Below are 24157 nucleotides of genomic sequence, written 5' to 3' on the forward strand. Positions count from 1 at the left end.
TTAAATACCAAGGCAACTAGCTAAAAACATCTGGGATAATCAATAATATTTGAAAGAAAACCAAACCTATGGCACAAAAAGGCTAGTATTCTGTGTATTTTATAGTATAATGAAACAACAGATAATCTAATAAAATTATCAATAAGGAGTTTCAGTTCTTATCATGCAAGTTTTGCTTAAACTGTTGTTTCCTAGAACAGGCTAACACTGGAGTGAAAATCCCTGGTCTGTAAACTGATGACCCCACTACTTAGAAAGGAGTTAATACTGCTGTTACTTAAAAACACGACAGATACGAGATGGATGTTGGTCCTTGTTTAAGGCATATTTTAAATTATATTCTTCTGTTGGGCTGAAATTTTTCACCTTAGCACTATGATTTTCTGGGAATCTTTCACGAGATTTACAAGTTACTGTTTTTCTCAGATATTTTCCCTAAATTCATTACAGAATTGTTATGAGAATTGAAAGAGTTGTACAGTAAGGAGCTATGCAGGATCACATTATGATCTTCATGGGCTCTGGCCTGTTTGCCTTTCATGGGCCCCTTCCTCCATTAAAAATTAAAAAAAAATACATATATATATATACACACACACATATACACATAAAATATATACTATTATATATGTCTTTGTTTTTTTATTCTGATTTTAAAAGAAATTAAAATTAAAATATTTCCATGGGCTCCAAAAAGCATCAGGGGCCATAGCAGGCACTGTGCCTACTGTGCCTAGAGGATAAGTTGGCCCTGGAGTCAGGGTTAAGTAGGTACCACCACATTCAAGAGCTGCTGAGAGTGCAGGGCATAAAAATTACCTTGACGACTGGTAAAAAGCCTTCTGTGATAAATACATCTAACATCAAGTTAGTCTGCAGCTTTTCCAATCACATGATATCCTCATATAAAAACCAGCGGGCTCAACGCCAGCAGTTGGTCCTGAAAACGTATTGACTCAATAGCTAATATTTTCTTAACTTGATTTTAAATATACTAAATGAAGATCACCAAAGGACTTGATTAAAAAAGATAATATTAACATTTTATAGAAAAAAATTTTAGAATAACTTTATTACATATTTCCATCATGTGCTGAATATGGCCACTTTTTATTTAAAAAAATGGATAACACTGAAACTAATGAAAACGTATTTTTAAAATCATTCCTATTTCCTTGTTACCTCAGCAACTATTTGGTGTATTTATTTCCAGTTTTGTCTAAGCACTGAATTTTTTAATATAGTAAGTGATTATATTTAATGTACACATTCTTCTTGCCTTTTTCATAATATTACCATAATATTAAAATAAATTTTCATATCAGCTTTTCTTAAACACAATTTTGTCTATATAATTCCAGTTCATTAAATTTAATCTAATTTATTTGTACATTACTACTATACTTTAGAGTCCCTTCTCTAGAAATAGAGTTGAAAACCTATATTACTGGCGCTACATAGTAAGAGTTGTCAATAGCATCTTTCTCTTCTTATATATAATTTTCATCACTCTTCTGTGTTCTTCTTCCTTTAGGTATTTCTTTCTCTTCACACCCTTCCCTGTCATGTCTGAACGTCTCACCAGGCCGGCCCCCGACCGGTGTAGGCGCCACCTGGTGCGGGAGGAGCAGGCCGCACTTAGGTCGCCCACTGCACTTTCTGTCTCAGCTACAGATCATTTGTGAGAGATTAGGGACAAAAAAGTCCAGTATTATAGGCGTTTTCTATATTCTAAGAGAATGAAAATCAGTATAATTCACGGAGTTATACCATAACACATTCAATGTTCTGAATTTGTAAGCAAAAACAGTCCAACTGCTCTTGAGACTTGAATTTCATATTAAAATCTATATTATCCCTCGAAGTTAAGGATGTAGGTACTCAATCTACAAACTATAAAACCCCTTACTGAATGGACCCTACACAAGTCCTAAATTTAAACAAAACCACAGCAATTAAATAGTAGCCAACATATCCTGATTTCTTTGTGCCAGACACTGTGTACTCGGTATGTTTAATAACGTTGTCGGGTAGAGCCTGTTAACTTTCAGCAAATGGCAATGAAGACATATGAGCAGCTTGGTACACCAAAGGCTGGTAACGGGGGCAGCGCACCCTCGGTGCACACAAAACTCAAATAATGAAACCAACAAAAGTCAGTCACCAGGAAATTCTACACAGCATCATTGATAAAGTAGTCCTTCCCGAAAAATATAATTTTGTCTAAATCCTAAACAATTCCTGTTGAATTTTAATAATCTATATGTAAGTTTCAATTTAGTAAACGGAAGTTAATTTGGAGCATCCCCAGTTGTACGTGACCAGATCCGAATATGCCAATGATTGTGGCTTCAGCAAGACTTCACTTTGAGAGTATATGTGTAACTCTCTTGAAGATTGCTTTGAGTGCATTTCATATTCCCAGCCTCTGTGGTCTACATATTCCTATGTTTAAACTGTAATAATAGCTGTGTGAAATTTTTCTGTTTTTCTAGTGTGAAGTATTAGATGAGTTAATCAGACACAAAAATATTTGCAAATACATGCAATGAACCTTGGAGAATATACAGTGCAACACCAAGCTTTAAAGCTGTTCCTTTAAGACCAGCGCATAGAAATTGTGAAGAAACCATTAACCATGCAGCAAAAAACGTAAGGAAATGGATATTTGCACATAAAAAGAGAATCCAATTTATAAGAAGAATGCCAGGGAAAATGGCAAAAGATGCCTGTCTTACATGGCCAGAAGAAATCAAAATTTTAATGTTTGAATTCATCAATCAGTTTCACCAAGAACCAGACACTCCTTCTATAATAATGAGACAAATAATCTCAATGTTCACTCTCATTTAGCCATTTTCTTTGTTTTTGATTTTTGTTGCAGAAGAAGAAAAACTTTGGAAATTTTTACCAAATATAATCGAATTTAGGATGAATTTTCTGGTGAAGATCCTTCTAATGGAATTTTTTTTACACTGCAAAAACATTTGAAAGAAGATAGAACAGATCTCAAAAAAAACAAAGACATGCACAGTATTATGATTTCCTTAATTTACTGTGAAATGGGATTTTATGTATCTCTAAAACATTCATCCTTATGTTTAAGACTTTTCCTAACTATTTGTATAGCTGTTGCTTGATGTTAAAGAAACTTTTGGAGTTAAAATTAATAAAATATATTCTTTGATCAACTATGAGCATATTTTACAAATCTGGCTATACACTATTGAGCATAAATATGCAAAGCTCAATTTTAAATACATCACTGACACATTTGCAAAAAGCCCCAAAACAGGCACCATAATGCTGAGATAGACCAATATGTAGGAATAAGGTTTTTTCCCTTTTTTTCCAAAATTAATTAATATAATTTAAAAGTACTGATTATCATTTTTTGTAATAATATATTTACTTTTAATTTTTACTTTTTTAACTATCAAGAACATATACATATAAATCCAATAATATAAATCGTTCACTGTATGTATTACTTTTCTGGCCATCATTAACATTTATTTCATTTCATTATTAAGCCTGAAATATATTTTGTCATGTAGGGGAGGTGTGTTAAAACAAATTAACTATTCCAGGTGGCAAATACGCTGTGTACAGCACTCCAAACAAGGGATAGACTGGCTCAGAACTTTAAAACAATGAATATTCTGGTGAGGCTTCTTAATATGTTTTATTAAATACCGTAACAACTAACACAGAAAAAAATAATTCAGAGCAAATATCTCCTAATACTACCACCAACTTTTCAGGTTATGTGAGATCACATAAAAGAATGCTCACATGTGGAAGGAAGTCTAACAGCAAGAGGTGAAAGAAATGTGGCCTACAGCCTTCTATATGTTTTCATTTCATTCAAGTCAATCTTATTTTTTCAAGGCCCATTCTGACTTCCTTCATGAATTCCCTCCACACAGTGAGTGCTGTGTCATCTGACACCCTACAGCCCTCATGCCTGTCCTGCTCATGGGGCACTATCACGTTGCTTTAGGAGATCTCCATGCTGACTGCTTTCAACCTTGCACACATGCACCAACAGAGAGCGATCTGGAAGATCAACTCAAGGAAAACTCCAAGAACAGAGAGCAAAAAGACAACAAAATTTAAAATGAGAGAAAATCCAAGACAATCCCAGTGGTTCAGTATTTGCCAATAAAAATTTCCAAAAAAGAGCACATGGAAAATAAAGGAAAGAAATGATCAACAAAATACCAGGGAGAGATTTTCCTTAGCCGAAAACAAGTGCATGAGTCTTAGGACTGAAACTGCCTCCACGTGCCACAAAAAATAAGTGAAAGAAAATCACAGTCAGTGGAATATCAAAGCTTGAGGCTAAAGAGACAAATCTAAAAGTACTTCAGACATGCATATCTATATAAAACAAAACAAACAAACTGAAAACAACGGATTACCTGTAGTAAAATGAGACTCAAATTGGCCCCAGACTTCTTACAAGCAATGCTGGATTCATTAAAATATGGAGCTGTACCTTCAAAGGTTCCAAGGAAAAATTATTTTGAACCTACAGTTCTAAATCTAGACAAACTATACTGTATTATATTCCTTTTACTCTTCCTTCTTGCCTACTTTTGAAATTATTCAATTTTTACCCTCTAATAGTTGGCTATTTATTCCTTTACTATATTTTTGCCCAAAAGATAATACATACACATTTAACTTATTGGAATCTAATATAAATTAGCACTTTTACTACTTTCTGTACAATGCAAATACCTTTGAACACTTTAAGTTCTACATTTTGAACTATTCTGCCATGTATTTTAAATCTTATATCTTTTAAAAGCAAGATGATAATCGATATATATATAGCAATATCCAATTGGAAATTGAAAAAAAAAAACACTATTTACAAGAGTATCAAAAATATGAAGTATTTATGGACAGATTTACCAGTATATGTGCAAGACTTGTATACTGAAAATGTTGCTGAGATAGATTAAAGAAGATCAAGATAGAGACATATTCCATGTTCATGTATTGAAAGATCAATATTGTTAAGATATAAAGTCTCCTCAAATTGCTCTACAGATTCTAAGCAATACCAATCAAACACACGTAAATTTTTTTTTAGAAATTGGCAAGCTGACTCTAAAATTTATATGGAAATGCAAAGGATCTAGAATAGCCAAACAATTTTGATAAAGAAGAAAATACGAAATATGTTCTTGCTAATGAAGAAAAATGAAAATACGTCCAGTGATACATATTCTGCTGGCTATCTCTGATTTGTCCCAGCAGATCCCCTCTCTATCTCTCTCTACCCTGTTTCATTCTCGTGAGTGTGACTGGTTTAGCTATCAAAGAGTTCCCTTAACCTCCGGCTTCCCACAAACGATTGGAGAAAAGGAATGAATGAGTGTCTTCCTTCCTGAGGCTGGATTCAGGAAGGCTGTATCCCTCCACTGAAGGTCACTGAGCCTCTCGCGACTGTCTTAAGTACATGACTCTGTCCTTCTGGGTTCTAATAACTGTTCCCTTCAGTTCTGCGGGTGATAACAGATTCACGGTTACCAGATGTACACATACTGGGATTTTCCTGCACCCCATATTTGTAAAAGTTTTTTTTTTTTATTAAGCCCTCCTCAAATTATCCTACTCTGAGTATGCCTAATGGGACCTTGATTGATACAAATTTTTCTTTTGAGATATTTCTGCGACATTAAAAGAAAATTCCCTAGAGAGCAGGTTGACTCTAGGACTGACACAGGAAAAGTACAAGATGAGCTTTGAGTACCTTGTAGTGCCAGAAAGTAAGAAAATGCTAAAAACAAAATTAATAGGGATATGTCAAAGGGATACAGTACTCAACTGAAAAAGCTCCTAATAGCCAATGCTAGAACAATCTGAGCAACAAAATAAATAAAGCGCTATTGGGTTTATAACACAAAATACAAAATAAATATCCTTGAGTCCATAGTGATATAAATAAATAAATACACAAATAATACATAAATAAATACATGAATAAATAAATAAAAAGAGACAAATATCCCATACAGAAAGATTCCAAATAATTCATTTACCCTTAAAGAGGTGGAACATAACCTCCCGATCCTTAAGCATGGGCTGCACATAGTGACCTGACTTTCTTCCAAAGAGCACAGGATGGAAAGGAGAAAACAAAGAATAACTTTATAGTGGGGCAACCTGACAAACACTATTCAAGGCAGGCATCAGGTTCACATCGAGAGTGATAAGTCATGTTGACAGGATGTACCCTTGATATAATGTGATGAAAACAGCATTTCTATTGTCTTCCTCCCCAAAACACATGACCCCAGTCTAATCATGAGAAGAACATCCAAGAAGTCCTAATTGAGGACATTCTACAAAACACCTGACAAGTACTCCTCAAAACTGTGAAGGTCATCAAAAACAAGAAAAGTATGAGAAACTGTGACAGCCAACAGGAGCCTGAGGACACATGACTACTAGATGCAATGTGGGGGCCCTGGAGGGGATCCCGGAACAGAAAGAGGACATCAGGGGAAATCAAGGAAATCTGAATGCAGTATGGACTTCAGTTAATAATAACATACCAATATTGGTTCATTAATTGTGACAAATGTACCACACTAATGCAAAACGCTAATAACAGGGGAAAATGGGTGTGCAGTACAAGGCACTTCACATTCATATTAAATCGGTAAATCTAAAACTATACTAAAATAAAAAGTTTATTAGAAAAAGAAACTGACTTCAATTTTAACAACTTACTGTTTAACCAAAGACAATGTCATCATAAAAGATGAAATACCATAAATCACTTTAAAATCATTTAGAATCTAAGATTTCAATTAAGAGTATACGACATAATTGGGGAAATTATTTGAAATTTATATCACAGACAAGGGGATAACAATAAATATGTAAACAGCCCTCCAAAAAAACAAGAGAAAAAAGAAAAACCTACCAGCTTGACAAGAAAATAGACATAATATATGAATAGAATGGTTCAGCAAATTACAACGACCATCCACAAAGAAAAAGATGCAAATCTCATTCATATTGAGAGAAACGCAGATTTAAACTACACTAAAATACAGAGCTAACCGAAAAAGCTCCCAACAACCACCATCACACTATCAGACAGGCAAAAATCTAAAATCATGACAACACACTGTTGATGAGACTGTGAGGAAACAGGCACTCTCATTGGTTAGAAAAGCAGAATGCAGGGGAATTTGGCAAATACGGCAAAACTACATACACCTTTATTCTCTGATATAGAAATCCTATTTAGAAAGATACATGGGCCAAAATAGTGCAAGACTAATTCCCAAGGGGATTTATTGTGGCAATATTTGTAATAGCAAGATTGAAAACAACTCAAATGTCCATCAATAAAAGGACTGGATGAATATGCTATGCTAAACCCCCAAAACGGAATATTAGGCAGCTTACAAATGAATGAGAATGAATTCTCTACACAATATACATGAACTCCAGGATATGTATTTTTTGTGTGTATGTGTGTGAGGAAGATTAGCCCCGAGCTAACATCCGTTGCTAATCCTCCTCTTTTTGCTGAGGAAGATTGGCCTTTGGCTAACATCCATGCCCATCTTCCTCTACTTTATATGTGGGACGCCTGCCACAGCATGGCTTGATAAGCGGTGCATAGGTCCACACCGGGGATCCAAACCTACAAACCCCGGGCCACCAAAGCGGAGCATGCGAATTTAAACGCTCCACCACCAAGCTAGCCTCCAGGATGTGTATTTAAGTGAAAATCAAGGAATAGACCAGTATCTACAGTATGCTGCCTTTAGTGTAAGCAGCAGGAGGAATATCAATACGCATATGTATGTGTACACACACACACACACACACACACAAACACATGGAAAAGTAAAAGACATACTAGAAGGATAAACCAAATAAAAATGGTTACTATAGAAGGATTAAGAGGAAAAAGAAGGAAGAAAGTTTTCTCTGAAAATGCTCTGTTTCATAACCGAGATAGATTTACCTTCAAGCTAATAGAGTCCAAGCTCCAGGGCCTCGTACTCACACCAGCCCCTCCAAGATTTAGGGAGGAGTCTAGCAATGTATTCTCATGGTCAAATACTTTTGTAAATTTTTTACAGAAAATTATTGTTTCATTATTCTTCTTAAAGAGTGATACCAAAACAGCATAAGCTTCAGGCTCCACTAAACCTTATTTGATCTCTGGTTTTCAACTCTGGAATCATGTACATGTTTTACATGGTCAAAAATCAAAAATAAATTAAAAAGAAAACAAAACAACAAAATTCCAATTATTATAATTTAATCACCCCCACAACCTTCTGGACACAATGAAAAGCAAAACATCAACGATAAAACTGTCAATATAAGAATATAACTCTATTTCCCCATCTTCCCAAACAGCGTCTTTTACCTACTAAGCAACTAATGAAAAATTTTGAGTCCTTTTACTAACCTCTTAATTGATATTCAAATTTTATTTTTAAATAAATTGTACTTCTCCATGATTATTCTTAGGCACGCACTTACAGGTAAGAGGTGTGATGTAATGGAGAAAGAATACTGAACTAGGCCTCAGAAACTTGAGTTCTAGTCCAGGATCTGCCTCTTAAACATATGGGTAATTTGGGGCAAGTCATTAAACCTCTCAGACCTTTCCTCTTCTCATTTGTAAAACTGACAAATTAAAATGCAAGTAAAGTGCTTTGTTTTATGTGTCCTCATTAATACGTCTGATGTTACTTGCTTTTCCCATAAGAAACTGATTTTTTCCAAGGTCATAAATTCTCAAATATTATGTATGAGGACCTAAAAAATAACTCTGAACTGGGGAAGAGAAGATCACCATTACTGACTATAAAAAGATACCCCATTTGTGTCCATGCGAGAAAGTATAATACTGATGCTGCTTACCGCTGATTCTTCACTGATGAGAAAGCTGGTCTCTCTGCTGCTCAGGCTCTGCCAACAGCACCGTGGGGAAGATATAATGCTGTTAATAATGATGCAAGTGGGGACCATACAACTTTCAACAACAAAAACTCTAGGTTCTCTATGAAGAAATACTAAACCTGCAACTCAGGGGAGCCACGAAACCCTTGACGCTGAATGCAAAACTGCATGTACATATATGTATACACATGCATGTGTGTTCATGAACGTGTGGGCATATATATGTGCATATATGCACATGTGTGTGTGTGCGTATGTGTAAAGAGAGAGAAAGAGCTTGAGAAAGAACGAGAATTTTGGAGACAGCTTTATCAAATAGTAAAAAAAAAAATCACACACAAGAAATAGTTAAGAACTACCCCATTACAGAGAAATAACAGGGAGCTCCATTCTTTGGAAGATGCTGAATCCTGAACAGGGCTGAAAGGGCAGAATTAATTGGCTATTTTAGGTCTTCCAAAATTTGTTTGAAATTATTAAAGTGAATATCTTGGAAAATGCACCACGAGGATTCTTAAGGATTCGTACTTATAACCCAAGAAAAAAAGCCATACATGGATATAAATACACACGAACCACTTGTAATTAAAGCAATGGTGATGCCTCCCTTGGTGTATGGTGGATTTTAAATCCTCATGTCCCATGACAGACCGCTCACCACAGCACACGCTCCTGAGGTCACACCCAATCACTTCTCAGCAATCTCTAGCGACAGGGACAGTAGGGTGCTATGGAAAGGCAGTAGCTAGCAGAAATGACCTCCAACTCATGTCCAGACTGCGAATTCACTTACCTGGTTCTTGGAAAGTCACAAACAGCATCTCATTACACCCAGGTGATGCTGGGCAGATCAGTTTTGAAAACAGGACATAAAAAGCACTATGGACATATTTAAAAAGAACTCAAAGGGCACCTTGGAAACATACCCAGAGCTACAAAAGGTAAGTAGTTGAAGGTGCCAAACAAAAGCAGTAATTAATCAGTGTTCCTAAGGAGGATAAGGAAGAGATCATTTTGAACACACATCAATTTCCCTACTACTGAATTCAATATAAATTCCATAAAAAGATGAATGTCATCTCTGGTGTTAAAGTTATACCGAAACAGGAAGAGTTGTGGGAAGCTGAGAGTCCGTGATTAAATATACGCTCAAAATCCTATTTCAATGCTACGTGATTCTATCTACCTATGGACCTTAAAGGAATTCCATTAACTCATCTAAATACATCAGATATCAAAGAAAGCTAATGAATATCTTGATCATTCAATTATTTGTATTTAAGACAATATACAAATTTATCATAGCTTCATTTTATACTGACTCTTCATAATTTTTTCAATTATGCTGGAGAACAGTCAGTTGTTTCACTTCTGGGAGGGTATAAGAATACCATACATTAAGGGTTCCAAAAGCAACCAGGCTAGTCACTTTACAATCTCTCACTTTAGGAAAAATGAGTTTGCTGTGACTTTCCAATCAAAAACTGTGGTTACATCTTCAGTGGTAAAATGTAAAATGAAATAACATAGGTTTCTTCATACTTTTTGCTGAGTATTTCCTTGTCTCATTTCTCACTGACCTTAATCTTAGCTGTTTTCAACTCTACATATCCCTCTTCTGGGGCCACGGCTTTCAGGTCTCAGGCTGCCTCCCTCCCTGACCCCAACCATTAAGGAATTGAATGAAGTGGTACAAAATGGAATAAAATGAATGAATGGATGAATGAATGACACAAACTTCCACTAGCAACAAAACATGGCAGCATTCAGAAGATCTCTAAATCATCATTGAAACTCAGTAGCCATCCTGAATATTCTAAACATAAATAGCAATGGTTTAGAGATTGAAATTCAGAAAAAAATACTCATAGATAGGGTTCTTAAAACAATATTCCTAAAGAAGTAATACTGTAAAGTGATTAAGAGAGCGTGCCCTAGAATAAGACTGCCTGGGTTCAGAACCCCAGCATCAACACTTCATATATGTAACAATAAACAAATTTATGTATTCTCAGTATACAGACTCCTCATAACCTCCTTCAATTATGCAAAACTAATTACTTTACATATGTAAACTTGAGCAAGTTAACCTGTCTATGCCACAATTTCTGTAAAGTGAGATTAAATAAGATAACACGTGAGAAGCTCCCAACAAATGTTGGCTTTTTAAAATTAATTTTTGCTTAATTTCTAGTGATCATATCATAGGTTTAATATATTTATCATATCATAAATTTTTAATTTACATAAGATCTTATGAAAGTATAAAACAATTCTTAAATAGTGAGACCAGAATTTCTACACATTCTTCTGTCTTGTAAAAGGCCCAAACATTCATCATAACTATAAATTTGCTAATGGACCAAATCAAATGATTCTAGTCATCTCTGCCTCAATCCACAGCTTAAATGAATATTCTGTTATCAATATGTCTTTTTTAAAAAATTGACTGCATTGTAGAGTTTGTCTTTTTACAGCATTTGAGTGTCAGTAAAAAAAAAATCAAGATGGCATAGGGGAAAGTTAAATAAGTTGCATTCACTTTATTTTTTTTCACTTTCGTTTTGAAATAAGTATAGATTCACAGGAACTTGAAAGATAGTACAGAGATCCCTTGGTACCCTCCACCCAGTTTCCCCGAATGGTCACACCCTACATAACTGTAGTACAGTGTCAAAACCAGGAAACTGATATGAGTACAATGTGTGTGTATAGTTGTGTCATTGTATCACATGGGTACATCTGAGGAAGAATCAGCCCAATTAGGATACAGAGCTATTCCATCCACAAAGATCTCCCTCGTGCTACCCCTTTAACATTATGTCTACTTTCCTCCTCCTAAACATCCATAACCCCTAGCAACCATTAATTTGTTTTTCATCTCTATAATATTGCCATTTGAATAAAAATAGAATCATACAGTATGTGGTCTTTTGAGAATTTTTTTTTCCACTCAGCATAATGCCCTGGAGATCAACACAAGTTGTTGTGTGTATCAGTAGTTTGTTCCTTTTTATTGGTGGGTAGTAGTCCATGGTAAGGCTGTCTCACAGTTTATTTAACCAGTCACCTACTGTAACACATTTGGGTTGTTTCCACTCTTGGCTACTACAAATAAAGCTGCTAAGAACATTTGTGCACAGGTTTTTGTGTGCATATAAGTTTTCACTTCTGTGGGATAAATGCCCAAGAGTGTGATTACTAAGTCACATGGTATGTGTACGTTTAGTTTTTTAAGAAACTTCCCAAATGTTTTCCAGAGTGACTGTACCATTTTATATTCCTACCAGCAATGTATGAGAGAACCAGTTACTCTGCATCCTCACCAGTATTTGGTATTGTCACTATTTTCCACTTTAGCTGTTCTAATAGGAAAACAGTGATATCTCACTTTGGTCTTACTTTGCAATTTCCTAATGGCTAGTGATATTGAACATCTTTTTATGTACAGTCATGCATTGCTTAACGACAGGGATATGTTATGAGAAATGCTTTGCTAGGCAATTTTGTCACTGAGTGAATATCAGAGAGTGTACAGAAGGGGAACAAAATTTGCCAACCCAAAATGTGTCTCTTTAACATGAGGATTATTTTAGGCTGATTATTTTTAAGAAACGAAACTCTGAAAGTTTTTCTTGTTACCTCCCCCTTAACTGCCTAAAAGAATTCAGATAAAAAAATCTGTCTCAGGAAGTGAGCTATCACCCTAGCATCACATGAACTAGCTGGTAGACAGGGAGGAACCTAGAAAAGCCTGTTTGTTGGGCTGCCCTCTGTTCTTCTGTTTCTGTGTGGCCAAACACTTGTTTTCCAAATGTTTGCTCCTTTTCACCTACCTGTGAATTCCCTTCCTACCTTCTGCGGTCCCTGACTCTCCCCATCCCCAACATCTTCTTTTGTCTTTGGCTGAGGATGGTATCTAAGGTGAGGGTTTGGGCCATTTTGGCGAGTTACTCAGTTTTCCTGGGTTTCTCCCACATATACATGTTGTTAAACTTTCATTTGTTTTTCTCCTGTTAACCTGTCTTATGTCAATTTAATCTTAGACCAGCCAGAAGAACCTAGAAGGTAGAGGAAAATTTCTTCCTTCTCTATGGTAATTACACAAACATAGATGGTATAGCCTACTACACATCTAGACTACATGGTACTAATTTTATGAGACCACCATCATACATGCGGTACATTGTCGACTCTAACGTCATTATGCAGCACATGACTGTACTTATCTGCCATCCATATATCCTCTTTAGGGAACTATCTCATTATATATTTTGCCAATTTGGGTTTGTTTTTTAATATTAGGTTTTGCCATTTCTTTATATACCGCAGACATGCGTCCTTTGTCAGATATATGATGCACAAATATTTTCTCCCAGTCCAAAGCTTGTCTGTTCCTCTTAACAGGATCTTTCACAGAAGTTCTTAAATTTGATAAAGTTCAATTTAACAATTTTTAATGGATCATGCTTTTTGTGTCATGTATAAGAACTCTTCACCAAGATCTAGTTTCCAAATATTTTCTCCTATGTTTTCCTCAAAAATTTTTATAGTTTTATGGTTTACATTTAAATCTATAATCAACGTTGAATTAATTTTTGTATAACGTGTGATGTTTAGGTTGAAGTTCATAATTTTGCCTATGGATATCCAAATGCTCCAGCACCATTTGTTGAAAAGACTGTCCTTCCTCCATTGAATTGCTTTTGCACGTTTGTCCAAAAAAATTTGGCTGTACTTGTATGGGGCTATTTCTGCAGTCTCTATTCTGATTCATTAATCCACGTGCCTCTCTCTGCAAATACTACAAAGTCTTGATTAGACTGCAGCTAAAAAATAAGTCTTTAAATTGAGTAGAGTGATTCCTCCCACTTTCTTCTTCTTTTTTCAAAATGTTTTATCTCTTCTACTCCCTTTGCATTTCCATATAAATTTTAGAACAATCTTGTCTATATCTACAAAAAGTCTTGCTGAGATTTTGATAGGAATTGCACCAACCTATATACCAATTTGGGCTTTCATGTGTTCACTGCTCTTATATAGAAATGCAATTAATTTCTATATGAAATTCACTTCCTAGTTCTAGGAAGGGTTTTTTTTTTTTTTTAATAGATTTCTTGGGATTTTCTATTTAGATTGTCATGTCATCTGCAGATAGGGAGAGTTTTATTTATTCCTTTCTGATCTACGTGACTTATTTTATTTTCTGTCCTTATTGCAAGAACTTTCAGTACTACAGTTGAAGGAGTGGTAAATGAAGACATCCTTGCCGTGTTTCTGATCACAAGGAGAAAGCTGTCAGTCTTTTACTATTAAATATGATGATACTGTAGGTATTTTGTAGATATTCTTTATCAGGTAAGGAAGTTCCTCTAGCGCTAGTTTTCTGAGAGTTTGTGTGTGTATATATATATACACATATATATATATGTATACACACACATATAGGCATTAAGTTTAGATTTTTTTTCTCAGAAAACAGATAAAATCATGTGATTTTTATTCTTTAGCCTTTTAACATGATGAGGTACGTCAAATGATTTTTGAACAATGAATGTGAACGATGAATGAATATTTCTTCCATCATTGGAATAAACTCCACTTCGTAATGGTGCTAAATTCTTTTCATATTCTATTTGCTAATATTTTACTAAGGATTTTCATATCCATCATCATGAGGGATATTAGTCTGTAATTTTCTTTTTTTGTACTGTCTTTGGTTTAGTACCAGGGTAATGCACACCTCTAAAATGCACTGGGAAGTGTTCATTCCTCTTCTATTTCCTGAAAGAGATTGTATAAAATTGGTGTTAATTATTCTTTAAACCTTTGGTAGAACTCTCCAGTGAAACCATTTGGGCCTAGAGACTTCTTTTGGAGAAAGTTTTAAATTACACATTCAATCTCCTTAATAATTATAGGACTATTCAAATTATTGATTTCATATGAGTGGGTTGTGGTAGTTTGTGTTTTTTCAGGAATTTGTCCATTTCCTCTAAGTTGTCAAATGTATATGTAAAGAGTTATTCTTAGTATTCATTGTTATCTTTTTTATCTCTGCAAAGTCTATAGTGATATGCCTTGCTTTATTACTGATATTGGTTATACGTGTCTCCTCTTTTCTCTCTTTCTCCTCTTTTTGTCAGTCTAGCTAGAGGTTTGTCAATTTTATTACCTTTATAAAGAACCAGCTTTTTGTTTCAATGATTTTCTCTAATATTTTTCTGTTTTCAATTCACTGATTTCTGCTATTATCTTTATTATTTCCTTCCTTCCATTTTTCTCTGGGTTTATTTTGCTTTTATATCTTGAGATGGAAGGTTATTATTGATTTGAGACTTTTCCTCTTTACTAACATAAACATTTAGTGCTACAAATTTCCCCCGGGGAAGGTTATTATTGATTTGAGACTTTTCCTCTTTACTAACATAAACATTTAGTGCTACAAATTTCCCCCGGCATTTCTTTGGCTACATCCCTCAAATGTCAATATGTTTCATTTTCACTTGTATGCAGTTGAATGCTTTTTGGGTTTGGTTTTGGTTTTTTCCTGGAGACTTTCTTTGACCCTCAGATTATTTAGAAGTATATCGTTCAGTTTCCAAATGTTGGAGATGTTCCTGTTATCTTTCTATTACTGATTTCTAGTTTGATTCCACTGTGGTTGGAGAACAGACTCTATATGATTTCAATTATTTTAAATTTGTTGAGGTTTGTTTTATGGCCCAAGATGTGGTCTATCTTGGCATATGTTCCAACAGCACTTGAAATGGATGTGTATTCTGCTGTTGTTAGGTGAAGTAGTCTATAAATATCAATTATATCCTATTGGTTGACGTGTTGAGTTCATCTATATCCTTGCTGGTTTTCCACTTAGTTGTTCCATCTATTGTTGAGAAAGAGGTGAAATCTCCAGTTATTAATTATAATTTGTGTATTACTTCTTTCCATTCTATTAGTTTTGGCCTCGCATATTGTGATGCTATTATTTGGTGTATGTAACTTTACCTTTGCTATGTTTTATTGTTGGATAGACCCTTTTTATCATTATATAATGTCCCACTATGTTCATGGCAATTTTCTTTGCTCCAAAGTGTACTTTATATGATATTAATATAGTATTCCTGCTTTCTTTTTAATGTTTGTATATGTTTTCAGCGATAATGTATATTTTTTTAATCCTCTTATTTTCATGTGTCTTTTTAATCCACTTTGCAAAATCTCTGTCTTTTAATTGGTGTGTTTAGACTACTTACATTTCATGTAATTACTGATGTATTAGGGATTAATTCTGCCATTTGTTTTTTGTTTTCTGATTGTTCCCTGTTTTATGTTTCTCTGTTTTATTTTTCTTAACATCCTGTAGGTTATTGGAACATTATTTTTTATAATTCCATTTTAATTGATCTAAACAGTTTTTGAGTATATGTCTTTGTATGGCTATTTAAATGGTTGCTTTTGATATTACATTATATATACATAATCACAGTCTACAGTGTACAAGTTTCATCTGTCAAGTGAAGTATAGAATCTGCACCTCTTTATATCCCCAAATCTTCTTTGTTTATAACTGTCTTAAATATTTCTCTGCATATATTGAGAACCACACCATTGTTAAAAGTTTTACTTCGATTGTCAAATATAACTTTGAAAACTCAAGAGGAGAAAGTCTATTGTATTTACTCATATTTGTACTCTTTCTGTTATTTTTTCCTCCTTCCCCATGTTACAAAATCCCTTCTTTTGTTTTCTTTCTGGTAGAGAACTTCCTTTGGCCAATCTTTTAGGGTAGATGTGCTGGTGAAAAATTTCTTTAGTCTCTCTTCATTTGAGAATGTCTTGATTTTCTGTTCATTCCTGAAGAATATTTTCACTGACTATAGAATTCGGGATTGGCATTTTTTGAGCACTTTAAAAATTCGTACCACTTCTTTCAGGCTCCATGGTTTCTGATGAAAAATATGTCATTTTAATTACTTTTCCCCTACAGTTAAGGTGTTGTTTCTCTCTCACTCACTACTTCCAAGATTTTTTTTTTCTTGTCTTTAGTTTTCTGAACTAGTTTTAGTTTGATTGGCGTGAATTTCTTTGGGTTAATCCTGTTGTGGTTCTCTCAGCTTCTTGAATGTGTAGGTTTATGTCTTTTGACAAATTGAGATATTTCCAGCTATTATTTCTTCAAATATCTTTTCAGCCCACTCACACCTCTCCTAGGACCACAATAATGCAAATGCTAGATCTTTTATTATAGTCCCACAGGTCCCTGGGGCTCTGTTCATTTTTTTTTTTTTCCAGTTTGTTACTCTCTGCTGTTTAGATTGGTAATTTCTATTCTATTTAAATTCAGTGATTCTTTCTTCTATCCCTTCCACTCTGCTATTGAGTTTTTATTTCAGTTATTCTATTTTTAAGTTCTAAAATTTCCATTATGTTCTTCTTTGAAATTTCTATTTCTTTGCTGAGACTTTCTTATTTTTTATTTGTTTCAAGAAAGTTCACAATTGCTCACTAAAGCATTTTTATGACAGTTGCTTTAGTATTTTTATCAGATAATTCTAATATCTGTGTCACCTCAGCATTGGTATCTATTGATTGTCTCTTCTCATTCAAGTTTATATCCTTCTGGTTTTTGGCATTATACGTGATTTTCTAAAGAAATCTAGACTTTGGAGTATTATGTTATGAAACTCTAGATTTTATTTAAATCTTCTGTTCTAGCATGTCTCCTCTGACACCACTCTGGTGCGGTACGTGGGGTGACGCCTCACTACCTGATGGGGGTAGAAGTCCTCACTCAGCCTCTGTGGACACGAGGAAGTGCTTGGGTGGTGGAAGGGTTTCTCATTACTGCCAGGTGGGAGTGGGAGTTCAAGCTTATCATTAGTCCTTCAATGATCCCAACCTGGATGGAAAGGCAAGGGTGCCTCCTTATTGCTCCCCACATGGCCTCCACTGTCACCATGGCAAGGAGTGGTGTGGGGGTGGCTCCTCTACCTCTAGACAGTGGTGAAACTCCTGGTTCTCCACCAGGCCACTTCTGACACCAACCCAGCAGAAAAGAGTTGAGCACCTTGTTACTGCTGATGAGAGTGGAAGTCCACGCTGCCCACGTGGTCTCCACTGACATCATGCAGAGGAGTGTGTGGGAGAGACACATTATCACCCAGTGGGGATGAAAGTCCTGGCCCCTACTCAGCCTTCTCTGACACCAACTCTATGGGGAGTTGGGACACCTGGTTACCACCAGGAGGGGGTGAAAGTCTAGTCTCCCCACTTAAGCTCTTTTGAAAGGGATGGTGGTAGGACCACAATTTTTTTCTGTGGTATTTGGCTACAAAGAGCAGTTATTGACCCAGTTTTCTCTATTCCTAGGTCACCCTTTTCCTGGCCCATTGGCTAGAGAGAGTAGGCTCTTTTTGATACTTTATTTGTCTGTACCAGTTAGCTTTCTGCATTGCTGGCTTCTCCAGCACTCAGTCTGCAATATATGAAGCAAAGAGAAAACCCAGGGAACTAACTTCAGTGCTGTTCCTTGAGTCCCAATGCTGCTAGTCAGTTTGGCTTCTTCTCTCTAACTTTCATAGTCTTCTTATGTTTGTTCTATATATAATGTCCAGGATTTTTAGCTGTACTTAGCAGAAGGAATAGGGAAAATTTTGTTTGCTCTATTTTTCTGGAAGCAAAAGCTAGAGTCACTTTTGAACTGATTAATTCAATAATATTTCCATTTATCAGCCATTCTTTATTTTTGTTTTAGACAGGTGCTGTTTTTACTCCAAAGTACTTTATATTTAAAAGGACAAGCTACACAAACTCTAAGTTGAGTTTAAAAGGGAGTTTGGTATGACAGGGCTATTCTCCTAAGGTTGAATCCATTCCCCTGTCACTTGTTGCCTTCCTATAAAAGTAAAACTAAAAAAAAAAAAAAAAATTATGACATATTATATTTCTAAAATACTACAGTTTAAATTTTATTAAATAGATTTCTCAGTTTGGCAAGCCAAACATAAAGCCTTAAAAATCTGAGCAAAATTGTTTCAAATGAAGACCTATCTGAGGCTGAAGGCAAGGAAGCAATATCCATTGCTCTTGAAATGTGCAAAGGGATAGGCAACTGCATAAATACGACTTGATGAAGTAGTTTTTCTGTTATAGAAGTTTAAGTCTGGAATATATATAAATATGAAAGATACACATAGAAGCAAAGAATATGAACAGTAATTGAAGTTAACTTGAGCAATATATATAAAGATCTGTGAGGAGCATATTATTATTATGTCAACATGAACAAAATGAAAAGGACAATATATTTATTATCATTTAAATTGGATCTGTCAATCTCATAAGATAATCTTTCCTCAATCTGCTCCAAAGACAGGAAAACTTTAATTTTTCATATTCTTTATTTTCTAGATAATTATCTTGACTCACTTACTCACTCAATATTTCTCTATGCCACAATTACATCACTTTAGTTGTGGAGATTCTGCTTTATGACAGCGGTTTTCAAACTTTAAAGGCAATAAGAATCACCTGGGATGTTTTCTTTAAAACATGACTCCTTAGCCTTATCCCCAACAATACTGACTGCCTGAGGTTGGGCCCAAGAGTCTGCATTTTTAAGAAATTCTTCATATAATTCTTATTCAGGTGATCTACAAATTACACTGTAAAAGTCACTGGACTAAATGATTTTCACAGTCCTTTCGCTTCTCATACTCTGTTTCACTCAGCATTTTGGTCACTGAGTTTTTTTAAAGCAATCCCAGAACTTCTGGGAACCTTAAGTCAACCAGCTTATCCAGCCAGTTTATCCAGCTAACTAGCACACAGCCAACCTCTTCTGTTAGGTTATGTTTCCCCATGGTGGGAATTTCAGTCATTCTTAAAAAGCTATTTTTTAAGAATGGTTTTCTATCTGGATGAACACCCCTAACCCAGTTCAAGGATATCTACCTCCATAAGTGCTGCTCTGGGTCAACTAGAAAACTATGAAAGATTATTTTATCTGAAATACCTTTAGAACACTTATACTTTCTTGTAACAAGAAATCTAAATTATTAGTATCTTTTTGCAAGTTTATAAAAATAAAATAATACCTTTGGTTAAGAGAATTCTATATATTTACAAGTTGTATTTAATTTTATTATTTACTATTTCATTTAATATGTTTACTTAGTTTGGGTTGAGTCACTTGAACCCCTGCATAGTCATCAATAAGCACTAATCACATACTAATAACTATAACATAAAAAGCTGTCACATATTGTACCTGCATTATGCTCTAACAAAGTGTTAAGCCAAATACTATTATCTTGCCTATCAAGTCTCAGCATATCTGAGTTTATTTCACAGGGAGCCTCAAAACAAGTCCAAACTTACATTTGCTCCCTTATAACATCTAGAAAGATCCAGTATTAAATCTACATGAAACATGGAATTTGCTTTACTTAGTGAAAAATGAATAAGTTACAAGACAAAATAGAAAGAATGTAGTGTGAGTAAATAACTGAAGTACAAAGACCTAAGTATTCATATGAAGGACATTTCTAACCTTGTCTCGATTTCTTGTTCTAACTTACAGGGAGCTAATACATATATATTTAACGTACCTCATTCATATGGAAAATATAATCCGCTTCTCTACTGGATCTTCTCTCTAAATTAAATAAGAAAGAAAAAAAAATATTAAAATGGCCAACTAATCAGAATATGTTAAAAGTCCACACAAGGAGAAAACAGGAATTCAAAAATCAAACAGGGCCAGCCCCGTGGCCTAGTGGTGAAGTTTGGCGCACTCCACTTTGGCAGCCCAGGTTTGGTTCCTGGGTGCAGACCTACACCACTCATCAGCAGCCATGCTGTGGCGGCAACCCGCATACAAAATAGACAAAGATTGGCACAGATGTTAGCTCAGGGAGAATCTTCCTCAGCAAAAACAAAAGAAAGAAAGAAACTTAACTCTGATAAATGTAGTTATTAATCCATAGCTACAAAACTGCTGGGTGTTAAACATCCAGTAGGGATGTCCATCGCCATCTCTCAGTTCTCACTGTGTGAGGTTTAATATTCTATCAGTATATTTTCCTGGAATTGAACTAAACTGGTTGCAAGCAAAGCACTAACAGAGGACTACCAGTTCTAAATCAGGCCAATTACCTTCCTGATGCACAGATATCTTTGTGATAGTTATGTGTTAAATCATTTGGACTGAAATGCATCTTTGAATAAGTTTCTGACACTAAAAAATGTTAAGTTTATAGAATCAGGTTCTTATTCTCTAGCAACTCCAACTTGGAAAAACACTGAGAAAAATTTCTCAAGTCAAAAACTTTCCATATAAAAAAATTTTGGAGAAAATCACAATGGAAACAGCATAAAATATTCCTACCATTTAAGGGCCATCCACACAGTAATTGTAACTTTAGGAAGTGTTAGTACATATTCTGAAAATACAGAAAATACAAACCTACCATTTGTACAGCTTTTTTTGTTCTTTCCCAATTTTTTTATTGTGATAAAATACACATAACATAAAATTTACCATCTTAACCATTTTTAAGTGTACAGTTCAATGGTATTAAATATATTCATTATGTTGAGCAAACACCACCACCATCCATCCCCAGAACTATTTTCATCTTGTAAAACTGAAACTATACCTATTAACAATAAATTCTCACTCTATACCTATTAACAATAACTTCTCACTCTCCCCTCCTCCAGCCCAAGGCAACCAGCATTCTACTCTCTGTCTTTATGATTTTGACTACTCTAAGTACCTCATATAAGTGGAATCATACAGTGTTTGCCATTGTGTGAGTGGCTTATTTCATATAACACAATGTCCTCAAATTTCACCAATGTTGTAGCCTATGTCAGAATTTCCTTCCTTTTTAAGGCTGAATAATATCAAATTGTATGTGTATACCACATTTTGCTTATCTATTCATCCACTGATGAACACTTGTGTTGCTTCCACATTTTAGCTACTGTGAATAATACTTCTTATCAACCTGGGTATATAAATATCTCCTCAAGATCCTCCTTTCAATTATTTTGAGTATATACCCAGAAGTGGAATTGCTGGATCAAATGGTAATTCTATTTTTAGTTTTTTGAGGAACTGCCATACTGTTTTCCACAGTGGCTGTCCCATTTTACACTCACAATGGACAAGGGTTCCAATTATTCCACATCCTTGCCAACTCTTGTTATTTTTTGTTTTTTGATAGTAGCCATCCTAATGGATTTGAGGTGGTATCTCATTGTAGTTTTGATTTTCATTTCCCTAATCATTATAATGTCAAGCATCTTTTCATGTTCTCATTAGCCATTTTTACATCTTCTTTGGAGAAATGTCTATTCAAGCCCTTTGCCCATTTTTGAATCAGGTTGTTTTAATTGGTGAGTTTTAGGAGTTCTCTATATATTCTGGATTAGATATATATGTTTTGCAAATATGTTCTCCCATCCTATAGGCTGCCTTTTTACTCTGTTTATAGTATCTTTTGATGCAAAAATATTTTTAATATTCATGAGGTCAATTTGTCTACTTTTCTTTTCTTGCCTGTGTCTTTGGTGTCATATCCAAGAAACCACTGCCAGATCCAATGTTGTGAAGCTTTTGCCCTCTGTTCCTCTAATAGATTTATAGTTTTAGGTCTTACATTTAGGTCTGTGATCCATTTTGAGTTAATTTTTGTTCATGGTGTTAGGTTAACAGTCCAACTTCATTCTTTTGCAGGCAGATATCCAATTTTCCCAGCACCGTTTGTTGAAAAGACTGTCCTTTCACCACTGAATGGTCTTGGCATCCTGGTAAAGAAATCATTTGACCATACATGTAAGGGTTTATTTCTGGGCACTCTACTCTATTCCATCTATCTATATGTCTGTCTTTATGCCAGCAACACTGTTGTGATTACTGCAGCTTTGTAGTAAGTTTTGAAATCAGAAAGTGTGAGTCCTCTAGCTTTGTTCTTTTTCAAGATTGACTGGCTATTCAAGGTCCCTTGAAAATCCATATGAATGATTAGGATGGGTTTTTCTATTTCCACTAAAAAATCATTGGAATTTTGATAGGGATTGCATTGAATCTGTAGATCGCCTTGACATCTTAACAATAGTTAGTCTTCCAATCCATTAACATAGGATGTGTTTGCATGTATTTATGCCTTTTTAAGTTTCTTCCAGCAATGTTTTGTAGTTTTATTTGTACAAGTCTTTCAAATCCTTGGTTACTTCTTAAGTATTTTATTCTTTTTGATGCTACTATAAACAGAATTGTTTTCTTAGTTTCCTTTTCAGATTGTTCATTGCTAGTCTACAAAAATGCAACGGATTTTTGTGTTGACTCTGTATTCTGCTACTTCGCTGAATGCATTTATAGGTCCCAGCTGTTTTTTTGTGGAATTTTTAGGGTTTTCTACATATAAGATCACATCATCTACGAACAGAGATCATTTTAATTCTTCCTTTCCAATTTGGATTCCTTTTATTCCTTTTTATGTGCGTTAACTTGTCTGGCTAGAACTTTCATTACTATGCTGAAGTGGCAAAAGTGGATATCCCTGGTAAATAACAATAGATATAACTCACATAAACAAAAGCTCTTTTAGGTTCGTAATAACTGTTAAGAGTATAAAGGGGTCCTGAGATTTAAAAGTTTGAAAAGTGCTATCTTAGGTATAAACTCAATAGAAATACATGCACTATGGGAATGTACAAGAATGTTCACAATATAATATTGTTGGGAAAAACTAGGAAACCAAAATCATCTCAAATATCCAGAAATAGTAGAGCAGATAAATACAATGTGGTATAATCATATTACATATTATATTTAGCAACAAAATTGAATGAATTTTTCAATTGTGTGCAAAAACATGGATAAATCTCCAAAGAATACTATTTAGCAAAAAAAGGCAGAGACTGTAATATTTCAATTATATAAAGTTAACTATGCAAAACCAAAGTGTTACATACAGATGAATTCTTAAGGCCATTTATTGTTGGGAGACAGTTCTCTTTGAGTATCTCATATTTCTGCACATCTTGCAAGGAAGACACTGACTGCTCTTTGTTCTGGATTATCTTTTCAAAGATCTTAGTTGAGTTAACAGCCTTGGAAGACAGTGATACTGTCTCCTTCTGGAGCAAAGGGCAGGTTTGCTTACAGTCTTGGAAGATGGGAGCAGTG

The 24157-nt window shown here is 34.8% G+C and overlaps 1 protein-coding gene across 2 annotated transcripts in view; it reads right to left on the minus strand.

Annotated features, from left to right (window-relative positions):
* ANO5 (anoctamin 5) overlaps window positions 1-24157 on the minus strand; it is a 107679-nt gene that overhangs the window by 75260 nt on the left and 8262 nt on the right. For both annotated transcript variants that reach the window (XM_087433084.1, XM_087433085.1), the window contains exons 2-3: window positions 20568-20614; window positions 8917-8964 (exon numbers count right to left, since the gene is read on the minus strand). In XM_087433084.1, the coding sequence (XP_087289210.1) occupies window positions 8917-8964; window positions 20568-20614 (95 nt within the window). The remainder of the gene's footprint in view (window positions 1-8916; window positions 8965-20567; window positions 20615-24157) is intronic.

The sequence above is a fragment of the Ceratotherium simum genome, chromosome 7, assembly GCF_057802395.1.
Source record: "Ceratotherium simum simum isolate JZ-2026a chromosome 7, ASM5780239v1, whole genome shotgun sequence".
Lineage (NCBI taxonomy): Eukaryota > Metazoa > Chordata > Mammalia > Perissodactyla > Rhinocerotidae > Ceratotherium > Ceratotherium simum.